The 11,549-nt window shown below is 30.4% G+C and overlaps 1 protein-coding gene and 2 long non-coding RNA genes across 4 annotated transcripts; 1 reads left to right on the top strand and 2 right to left on the bottom strand.

Annotated features, from left to right (window-relative positions):
• The first annotated feature begins 258 nt into the window (after window positions 1-258).
• On the top strand, window positions 259-4,338 carry LOC124896944. Of its 2 annotated transcripts, none has more exons than XM_047408882.1 (3): window positions 259-479; window positions 3,447-3,888; window positions 3,968-4,338. In XM_047408882.1, exons 2-3 carry the CDS (start codon window positions 3,469-3,471, stop codon window positions 4,133-4,135), a joined length of 588 nt encoding a protein of 195 aa, XP_047264838.1. In that variant the 5' UTR covers window positions 259-479; window positions 3,447-3,468; the 3' UTR covers window positions 4,136-4,338. The 2 variants fall into 2 exon arrangements, with proteins under 2 accessions (XP_047264838.1, XP_047264839.1); XM_047408883.1 differs by having other exon boundaries at window positions 662-3,888.
• Window positions 4,339-4,538: 200 nt separating this feature from the next.
• On the bottom strand, window positions 4,539-5,729 carry LOC124896943. The gene is made up of 2 exons (XR_007053311.1): window positions 4,995-5,729; window positions 4,539-4,904 (listed from the first exon to the last, which is right to left on the bottom strand). It is a non-coding gene; the product is annotated as an uncharacterized LOC124896943 (long non-coding RNA).
• Window positions 5,730-10,369: 4,640 nt separating this feature from the next.
• LOC124896942 lies at window positions 10,370-11,543 on the bottom strand. The gene is made up of 2 exons (XR_007053310.1): window positions 11,331-11,543; window positions 10,370-10,718 (listed from the first exon to the last, which is right to left on the bottom strand). It is a non-coding gene; the product is annotated as an uncharacterized LOC124896942 (long non-coding RNA).
• Between the last annotated feature and the right edge of the window lie 6 nt (window positions 11,544-11,549).

The following is an 11,549-nucleotide window of genomic DNA, read 5'->3' as shown; positions in this document are numbered from 1 at the left end:
ATATAGGCACCTCAATTAACACAGGGACCTATTGAACTCTTTACTTCTTCACAAATGATTTTAATTGAGCCCAATTGTCCGACGTGACACCTTTTTAAAGCCTTCATTTTTAACGTGTTGAGTGCGTGTATGTAGTCGTCGCCTACGTGTAAATTTTGACCAATTATAACCAATTATATTATACACCTCACCTTCTCTTTTAATTAATAAATAAAATATAATTTCCACTTCATTTCCCCCCTTATAACATCAAATCCCTCATACCTATCCCCAAATCTCTCTATCAGAAACCTAAAATGGCAATTTCACTTCCTAATACTACTAATTTATGCTTCGTCTGTTGTATAATGAAAAGCTACATAGTGTTTTGAGTGATTAATTCAAGTTTGACACTGATTTCAACATTTTTTTACTGGTTGCGAAGAATTTGGAGTTGGATCTCAAGAATTGTTGTTGTTTTATGGTTGAATTACAGTCAGGTATTTTTCAAATGTCAATATTATCACATTTTTGTCATGTATTGTAGTTGTAAATGGTTTATTAGTGCTTTGTTTGTATATTACGTTAGTAATGGCAGTTTGAAAATATCTGAAAAAAACTAGAATTTTCTTAGGGTTATTACTATTCATAACTTGTCAGGTATTTTGGGGCTTTGTTTCAGAAATCTGATGGATAATATTATTATTACAACTCATGTTCACAATGGTGGCAAGTTTATTTTTGATGAGGAATATGGTCCACGCAACACAAGAGAAAGTGAGGTAGAATATGTAAGTATGGACAAGGACCACTTTTCTATATTCGAGTTGCTTTATTATACTACAGAATTTGGGTATGTGACTGTTGGTGGGTTCTACTTTAAAGACCCTAAAAAGAAAGTGTTTATTGAAGTAGAAAATGACTTGACTTTGCTAAGTCTTGTTGAAGACCTAAAAGATGGGGACTTTTAAGACTTGTATGTGAACCATGTTGTGGATGAGTTAGAAGTGGTAGAAGATGGGGTCCCATCTGATTTTCTTTGTGATACAACAGGTAATCAAAGTATTAATGTGGTTAGTGAAAATAGCAATGCGGGTGAGAATATATCAACAGTTCATGATATTAATGTTGAAGGGTTACATGAGGAACCTACCCAAACTGACAACATAGATATAAAATCTGGTGCAGCTGAACTCTCGGATCTAGAAGTGGCTGAAATAGATCTTGATAGTAGTGCTGATTCTTAAGAGTTTAATATACTAGAAGATGATGATTCTGAAGTTGATGAAGAGTTAAGAGATCTTAGAAACGAAAGGAGAAACTGTGTGAAACAAAAGAAACCTGTCCAGAATGAAGAAATAAAACTTGGATCAGCAGGTATTGATAGGGGATTTGAAGATATTGGAAGGAATAAGGCTGCTGGATACCGTGGAAAATTAGGGAGAGATGAGGAGTTATAGATAGCTCAGAACTTGATAGTGATGACAGTGCTGATGGACTGGAACCTGAAGCTGTCAGGGGTGTTGATTTACCAACAAAAAGGAAAAGTAAAAGTTAAGATTTAATCCTGATTGTGTTGTGTCTATATTTGAGCTTGGTATAATATTTTAAAATGTTAAGCAATTTAGAAAGGCTGTGTCAGAGTATGCTGTAGAATACAAAGTTAGATTGAAGCTTAAGCCTAATAAAGAACATTGAGTTAGAGTTAGGTGTGAGGACAAGAAATATAAATGGTTGTTGTTTGCTAGTATTGATAAGCATTCTGGTGACTTTGTTTTCAAGCACTACTATCCTGTACATGTATGCTCTACTACAAAAAAAAAATAAGTTGTGCATATCTAAGTTTATTGCAAGTAAGTTCAAGAATGAAATAACTTTACAACCTTATACAAAACTGTGAAAAATCTAGAAATTGATGAGAAAAAAATTGAATTTGTATGTGGAAAAAATTGTTTGTAGCAGGGCAAAGCATAAAGTCAATAAAGAATTCTTAGATGATTGAAAGATGAAATTTTCAAGGATGTGTGACTATGCAGACATGATAAAACATACTAATCCTGACAGTTTTTGTTGGGTGAGGATAGATAGAGAGTCTCAACCTAAAAAAAAATTATTTATTTATTTTTATTTGTGCTTTGATGCATTAAAGAGAGGCTGGCTGGCAGGGTACAGAAAAATTATTGGGTTAGATGGTTGTTTTTTGAAAGGTTGTTGCAAGGGTGAATTGTGAGTTACAGTTGGTAGAAATAGAAATAATCAAATGTATTCAATAGCCTTGACAGTGGTTGATCAAGAGACAAAACATAGCTGGAGTTTCTTCATTAACCACTTGATTCAAGATTTGAACTTAGAAACTGGACATGGACTGACTGTCATGTCAGATAAGTAAAAAGTTAGTCTACTTTATATACTTTAATTTTGATGTCTTCTATTTATTTATCATACAGTCATGTTCATATATTTTGTGTTTTGATTTTGTATTTATGTTGATGTAGGGTCTTGTACCTACTATACTTAAGTTGCTATCAATTGTGAAATGATGTGGTGTGCAAGATATATCTAGTCCAATTGGCATCAGATCTGGAGAGCAGAATAAATAAGAAAACAATTTTAGAGGTGTGCTAAATCTAGTTTTGAAGTAAAGTTTTTGAATGAGATGGGCAAATTCAGTCAACTTGGTAAGGATATTTGTGAGGACTTATTACATTATGAAAAAAATTATGGTGCAGGGCATATTTTAGGGAGCATTCTAAATATGACATTGTTGAGAATAATATGTTTGAGACATTTAATTCAAGGATTTTAGCTGCTAGACATAAATCTATAATCAGTATGTTAGAGGAGGTTAGACACAAGATAATGGATAGAAATGTTGAAATGAGGAAATTTGTTGATACCTGAATTTTAGACATCTCTCCTATGGCTTTATTAGTACTTGAAGAAAAAAAATATGGCTAGAAATTGCACAGTTAGGTTCAATGAACAGATTGGGTATGAAATTTTAGATGGTCCTTATAGGCATATAGTTGATATTAAGGAAAGGACTTGCACTTGTAGAAGCTGACAATTGAGAGCCATACCATGTCAACATATTGTATTGACTTATCAGCATAAAGGTATAGAGCCTAAATTTTATGTGGAAGAGTGGTATAAAAAAGATACATTCTTGAAAACTTATGACTAATTTCTTCAGCCAATACCTTATATGAAAATGTGGCGTAACATAAGTGGTATAGTGATTGATCCTACTGAGCCTAGATCAATGCCTGATAGATCAGAAAAAAATAGAAAAAAGAGGAAGAATGAGCCTAAGAAGAAGTATGGGAATTTATCCAGGAAAGGACTGAAAATTTCTTGCTCCAAATGTCATCAAATTGGTCATAATAAAACTCTCTGTAAAGCTTAGATAATGCACTCATATCTTTTAATTCAATAATTAAATTCTGATATTTATAATATATATTTAGTATCCTTTATTGTTATGATGGAATGGGACAACCTGAAAGCTCTATCCAGGCAGCAAGTTCTAGCAGGCCACCAAGCTTCGGCCAGCCACTAAGCTCTAGCATACCACCAAGTTTCAGCCAACAACCAAGCTTCAGCCAGCAACCAAACTTCAGCCAGCAACTAAGCTTCAGCAGTTCTATGTGTGTTGATACCTCAGCAGTTATAAAAGTGCAGCCAGCTGGAAGAGGTAGAGGTAGAGGCCAGACAAAGGTAGAGGAACTGGCAAAGACAAAGGAACTAGAAGCGGTACTGGCACAGGTAAAGGAAAATAAAGTGCATCTGATCAGCAACTTGGAAAAAAAAACCATTGGAGCATCAACATCATCAATAGGACAAAAAACGTCAAAGACAATAGGATTTGGTATCTACACTGATCAAATGAGTGGCAGTCAAACATTAAATGTAAGTCTAAATTACAACTTCAATTCATGTAATTCTTAATTATCTTTTGACAAAACTAATTTTACTTCATTTTATGCAGCCTGAAACTAGAAGTGAAAGAGTTGTCATTCTGGGTGTTTTCAAAGATGCAACTCAAATAAAGATTGATATTAGTTATAAGTCTCGAGGAATGAAGTGGAAGGGAAAGAATGGTGTCACAATTTCTCAATTGCAGCGTATGAGTCAGTCAAAAAAGAAGCCAACTTGAAAGTTCTAGTGCACCAAGAGGAATATGAAGTTGTTGAATTAATTGTGTTTTTAGTACAATGTATATTTTGGTGATTAGTTGTATGGCTACTTTGGTATTTTGTTGGAGTTTCTGAAGATTCTGAACTATATTTTGTGGTCTGTTTTAGATTAGTTTTTTATGAACACTTAATGTATGGTTAGAGCACATTTTGAGCAGTTGAATGGTAGATTATTGTGTTTAAAATGTTGATCACTTACACTTGTGCTCTTGTGCTTTATATAATTATTGAATGGTGGTTCCTTTGGTATGAAACATTTGACAACTTTGAATCATTTAAATGAATCATTTGAACTCTAAACAAACAGAGTACAGTAACCTAACTAAACTAATTACAACAAGAAAGCAAAATCAAAACATAGTAGAGTAACATTTCACAACTTATATTCATTCCTTCTAAATTGTTTCATACACAACAATCCCACTACAACAGGAAAGCCAAAGCAAAACAGTCCCATACAAATAATATATTTCAGAATTATCCAAATCAAAATAGTCCCATATATAAGAAACCTAAGCCAATATTGGCCAAAACTAAGAACATTTCTTGAAGAAATTCCATGAAGCCAAAATCACTATTGCCCCAAAGCATATCACTTTAAATTTTCTTGATCTATTCTTCTCTTCTTCAAATGATTTGACTTTTTTCAATAAATTCCACATCACCCTCTTTGCTTTGAGGAGGCATTTCATCATCATAATAATCGAAGTAATTGCATCCATCTCTCACCTATAGGTTAAAGAAAAAATTAAACTAAAAAATGCATCCATCAATCGAAGTAATTGCATTTCATCCAATGAAGCAGCAAAAGATGAATACCTTTGAAGTTTTGCAGCAAAAGAATCTCCCACCAGTGTTTAGTTTTGTCTACGAGGTCTTAATTTCAACTTTCACCCCACATAAACATACTTGTTTTGAAATTGAAGAAGATAAAGACAATGAAAAAGATAAATTGAACATTACTACTAAAAATGAGTAAGAAGAAAAAATTAATAAGAGTATGAGAGTTTAAGCGGAGCAAGAAAAAAGGCAGAAAAGAAATTTAAGAGGAGAAGGAGAATTTAGGTGACAAAAATGATGGATATTAAGAATTGGGTATAAAAAGAGGAAGAAAGAGGGAATTAGTATTTTTTTGAAAGAAATTGGGTATAAAAGAGGATAAAAGATCCATTGGGTGTCATAAAAGCTGGTCCATTGACATTTCACGCGCCTCCCAGACGTGAGTACACGCAAAGTGCCACGTCAGATAATTGGGCTCAATTGAAACCATTTGTGAAGGAGTAAAGAATTTAATAGGTACCTGTCTTAATTGAGGTACCTATACGAGAAGAGTGAAATAGTTTAGTGGCTTGTATATGTATTTCGTCTTTTATTTTTTAAAATAAAATTTTGATTCAACCACTACACATAAAAACGATTTGTGAAAGGCAATGATGAGAAGCGTTTCACATGTCTAAAGATAAGTGATCGTTTGGACTTTATGATCTCGATCACGTTATTATTTTTTGATTCTTTGTCAATCATACTTTAAAATTATTTATTTTGTAGTTATAATCTTCTATAATCTACATCTACATCTATCTACATCTACATCTACATCTATAATCTATTAAAAGTGTGAAGCCCCTTAGAAAAGTGATTTGAACTTTTTACCATTCATTAAAAGTTTATACTTTAGATAAAATCGTCTTTTTACTATTTTTCTTCAATTATTATGTCATTATATTATAACATTTAAAATTAAGAATTTCTATAATATATGGTAAAAAAATATTTTTTTGTAAATTTTTCCTTTAAAAAATAAAAAAAATTGAAAATTACCCTAACCTTCCAAAAATAAAAACAAGTTATTTTAATTTTGTAATGGAAAAAAAATAAAAACACATTACTTTAAATTTTTGAGGAGAAAATTTTCAACTTCCTAAAATTGTGTTGTAGTATTAATTTGATATCATAATGAATTTTTTTTTTCCTTTCGCAACATAAAAATAAAAATCTTCCATATTTAGATAATTCTTTTTTGTAGGAAAAGATATTGGAGAATTTTTTTTTTATAATAATATAATAATATCCACAATGTAAAATTTATTGACAGAGATATTCTAATAATTGTCTTTTCTTTTATGAGCTTTAAAGGTGTCATCTATAATTAAAAAAGGTAAGGTTTAATCGCACTGTTCTAATTTCTCGATTATCGTATTGTTTTATTGAAGTTTCTGTTATGCTCAAGTCTATGTTGTAGATGAATGTTTCGTCGAACTTTGAGAAATTTTCATTAAGGTTAGGTTTGATGATATTATTGTAATATTCTCGAATACTGTAGTTTGTGTTACTATTTTTTATTTTTTCAAGTGATAGATTAACGTTTGGTCAGACTTTAAGAATTTTTCTTAGGGTTTAATAGCATTGTTATGATATTTCAATTATCGTATTGTTTTGTTGAGTTTATAGTGACAGATGAATATTCAGTCAAACTTTGAAAAATTACTGTGTAAAGGTTAAATTTAATTAATTTATTTTGTTGTAATTTTTGATCTATTACTATCTATTATTTTTGTTGTTATCCGTAATCTGATAGTTCACATCGTAGGAGACAATCAAAATCTTAATACTTCACATATGACTTGACATGAAGCACACGTGCAAAGCACATATATTTGACTAGTATATTAATTAAAAATGTGAAAACTATTAGAAAAGTGATTTGAACTTTTTGTCCTTCAAAATATATGGGACTCCTAAAATATATAGAAGGAGAATAAATTGAAATTTTCTTTTGTACTGATCAATTAGAAAAATACTCTTAAATAGAATAGAAAAATACTCCTAAAATAGGACTCCATTAAGGAAATACTTTTATAAATATTCAGATGCACGTTAAACTAGAGAAGAAACTGATTTACTTATTAAAAAAATGCGATTGATGCCCATCTAACTTGATTGGGTTGCCTCTCTAGATTGGTGAATACTGAATTTTCTAACCCTCAACGTCTTCACTATTTTTGTCAACATAATAGAATTCAATGTGTGTGTGTATATATATACTAGTTTAGAATACGTGTGTTGCACATGTAATTTATTTTTTAACTTAATGAGAAGTTTGACACAAATTTATAAAATCAACTTTATTGAAAAAACAACCATCTAATAATTTGATGTTATTGGAGTTATTTAATTATATGATATTATTGGCTTATTTCTTGTTTGATACCATCACACATTGTTATCAAATTGGGTGAGGGATTTCTAACCAATGAGGATATTTTATACCATTGGGCCAATTTGTTATGGTCAGTTTATTTTGTGATGAGACTTGGTTGAGAAAAACTAGTAGTATATGAGTTTATGGATGTTGAAGGGATTATATATTGTTTTCATCATCAAGAATGATCAAAACATAAACTATTATATGAATGAAGATCGAGAAGGAAGGTGACAATTTTTTCTTTGCAAGAGTTTATATTTTGGTCGTGAGTGACATAGATTTGTTACACCATAGTAGACTGTAAAACATATAATCATGCAAAACACTATCAATTTGTTTGTCTTATATTTTTAGTCAATTTTAAAAAGAATGTCTCTTTTCTTTTTTGACAGTTCTTTAATTTTAACTTTTCACATAACATATTTAGACCATAAGATTAAAGTAAATTTTAATACATTATTCATTTTAGTTTAAAGTAGCAAGAATTAAAAAACCTTCATTACTTTTTAAAATTCCATGCTAAGTTAAGTCCTGGCATACAAATTAAAACAAAGGGAGTACATATGTTACATGTTATACTCTAATTCAGTACATATGTTACATGTAATACTCTAATTGATCAAAATTCTTTGTCATAATACTAAGTCATCGAATTTTCTTGGCTTTTTCATTTATTTTCTTCTTTACGTGAGTAAAGTGCATTAGGTTGATGAAGAGCTACTACTCATGTGCTTGGCAATGGTCAGCTGCAACTCATCTTTTTTGGCTCCTACCACCTTATGTCCTTATCAGTAATCTTTCCCTCATTGATGAACATGAAGGTTGGAATTACTTCCACACCCCAATCAGTGGCTATTGACTTTAATTCATCCACTTCCACTTTAAGGAAGGCAATAGCGGGTAGCTTCTTAGCCAACTCTCCAAGGAATGGGCAATGAACTTACAGGGATCACATCAAGAAGTAGTAAAGTCCACGACTATTAATTTTTTGTTACCAATGCCTTTTTAGAGATGATCGTTTCATTCATCAACTGTGTGAACGGCAAAGACTATTCCCCCTATCATTTTAATGTTGGACTGTAGGTCAACGTCCAAAGCAAAGCTCTAGTCATTGTAGCGCTTATAAGAACATCTGATATTTTCAATAACAACAATAATAATAATATATATGTACACAAAACTTACCCTTAACCCATCTATTACTAAGAGGTTGTTTTCGATAGATCTTCCATTAATAATAATAATAATAATAATGATAATAATAATAATCAAATCAAAAGATGATCTATATAAAATTAATCGAACCTATATCCGATCATGCAAAGAATAAAGAGAATTTTACGATTCCATCTAAACTTTTTGATGCAGTTTCATGTAAGGCTAGCTTCTCGATCTTTATATAAAGCTAGGTTTTTATTTTAAAATTTTTGGAGTCCTTAACCATGTACATCTCTTACCATATAATTTAACATAGTTTTTCCACCTCTAAAAGGAAAAAACTACAATTGGTTAACTTTGTAGTTTTGATGTTGTTAACCTTATATATATACATTTAAAAAAAAAAACCTTTTGTTAAAAAAAAAGTCTTACACCTAACGAATTTGGAAAACTAAAAAAGTCGTGCTTTTGTATGTCAATAAAAAATTTCCATCAAATTTTCCTTTCTTCACTTATTATTATATAATTAAGGAAACCTTTTTCAACTATACAAGGAAAAAAAAATTATCAAGCATTAATTTTTCTAAAAATTGCACAAATACACAATTTATGTTTCAAATATTACAAAAAATTTCAACTCCCTAAACATATTATAAAAATTTCAACATATACACAGAATGTTATGTATATATCGGCTATGTTATGTATATTAATAGGGAGAGAGAGTAAAGTAATTAAAAAAGTGGGAGAGTGTGTAACTACTTCAAAAATGGTTGGTATTTATGTTATTTATACTTAATTTTTCATACTTCTTTTACCATATATTTTATGACTTCTTAATTATTAGAAATTATAGTTAATAATTAATAATTTAAGAAAAAAATAAAATGACGATTTTGTCTATAGAGGAGTCTTTTAATGAGGGCAAAAATTTAAATCACTTTTCTAAGGGCTTTCACACTTATAATATATTATAGATATAGATTATAGATATATCTTCTTTGTTTTCATTCAAGTCATTCTTTAGTGTCAAATTTTTTGCGCAGACAAAAATTATTTTCATCAAAACTGAAGTTTTGTGATCACTATTGTATTATTTTGTTGTAATTTACAGGCCGTAGATGAATTTACAGGTGTTGGATAAATGCCGGTCGGCTTTGAAGATTTTTTTTAGGTAAAGTTTAGGTTTAATTGTATTATTTTTATATCTCTATTTTGAGAATTTTTTTGTGTAAAGGAAAGATTTAGTTGTATTATTTTGATATCTGACTTTGAGAAATTTTTTGTGTAAAGGTTGGATTAATTATATTTTTTTGATGTCTCTATCATCGTATTATTTTGTTGCAGTTTACAGGTGGTAGATGAATGTCGATCAACTTTGAGCAATGTTTTTGGTAAAGATTAGGTTTAATTAAATAAATTCTCCAAAAGATGTTGAATTTAATTATTGTATTTATCTTTACTATTTAAACAAATATCCTATTTAGTTTAATGTTTAAACTCAATAAAGTGAGGTACACACACCTAAACTAGTTTATTAAATAATACACAAAGAAAAGAATAATACCGGACTTGTGTTGTTTTCCTTTTTCTTTCTCTCTCATGTTTGCGTTGTCCTTACTTTAAAATAAAAATGGAATTTTTTTTCATCTGATATTCGATATTATTATTAATGTCTTAATAAATTTATTCACGTCAAAACTCTCACAATAAAAGTAAACCGTTCTCTAACATGGTGACTTGGATCCATATATATATATAGTAGGATCTGAATTCAAAATATTTAATTAATTAAAGATGATAGAATACTTACTTTAAAATAACAAGAAAATTAAACACTGTGCAACATTTTTTTTAACACAATATCATACATATCATACAACAGAACTTTACATGACCATGACCAACACCATCCATAGGAACTACTGAATGGCTTTATTTATACAAGCAAAAGTTTTAAACTAGCAAGATTACTATGGCCTTGCCACTCACATTACAAAGGATTACAATTACAACGCATAATTAAGCACTAATTAATTAATTCTGTGGCTCAGATTAATTGGCTTTTCCCAGGGCCATATATTCTTCATAGGTGCAACAATGGTGATATTTGCATGTATGATAACATCCTTTATGATAGGCCCCCTTGCCGTAGCCGCCTTAATAATGGGCTTTCTCCGCTGCATCGATGAATTGAGAATATTTAAATTAATGCATATGCACTGATGACTGATCTTTGAATTGAAATTTCAATTTATATGTCGTACTTTTAATTTCAGTTTGTTATATACAATTTAAGATAATTCGTGTCTCTACATATATTTAATAAATTTTTAATTAGTTTCAATATGATAGATTTAAGTTCACAGGATTCAATGAATATTTTAGTATGTTCTACACACTTTTAGTTTAGTTTGTAAGGTTTGAAAAGTTTATGCTATATTCTTCAAATTCATGTATAGTGACTTAGATATACAAAATGAAGCATAAGGAATGTATATTAAATGTCATCATCAAGCTAGTGTTACTAAAATATTAGGTTATCATCTAACATTCATAAAAACTAATAAATCTTAGTTCATGATCTAATTTTATATGTTGGACGTATCTTTACTATGTCACTTTATTATTTTAATTCAATTACCCAGAGTTTCGAGGTAACGGGCGATAAAAAACACAAAGTAATGCGTAAAGATATGCTAATATGCCTAACATAGTAGCATCAATTGGTTCTTTTTTTTTTTTTTTAATGAATTCAATTACTTAAAAAGAAAATGAAAGATGATACTTACAATTGGGAGTCAAGTTGGGAGAGGGAGTGTTGGGAGTGGGAGTCATGGGAGTGTTGGGAGTCAAGTTGGGAGTGGGAGTCATGGGAGTGGGAGTCTTGGGAGTCAAGTTGGGAGTGGGAGAGTTGGGAGTCAAGTTGGGAGTGGGAGTCATGGGAGTGTTGGGAGTGGGAGTCTTGGGAGTCAAGTTGGGAGTCAAGTTGGGAGTGGGAGTCATCGGAG

The sequence above is a fragment of the Capsicum annuum genome, chromosome 3, assembly GCF_002878395.1.
Source record: "Capsicum annuum cultivar UCD-10X-F1 chromosome 3, UCD10Xv1.1, whole genome shotgun sequence".
NCBI lineage: Eukaryota > Viridiplantae > Streptophyta > Magnoliopsida > Solanales > Solanaceae > Capsicum > Capsicum annuum.
This window is presented reverse-complemented; position numbering and strand designations above follow the sequence as displayed.

Bases quoted from the DNA above. Each gene is read 5' to 3' on its own strand.
- LOC124896944 (XM_047408882.1), top strand. From the start codon at position 3,469: ATGGGACAACCTGAAAGCTCTATCCAGGCAGCAAGTTCTAGCAGGCCA. The intron at 3,889-3,967 runs GTAAGTCTAAAT...CATTTTATGCAG, and splicing joins GTGGCAGTCAAACATTAAAT to CCTGAAACTAGAAGTGAAAG.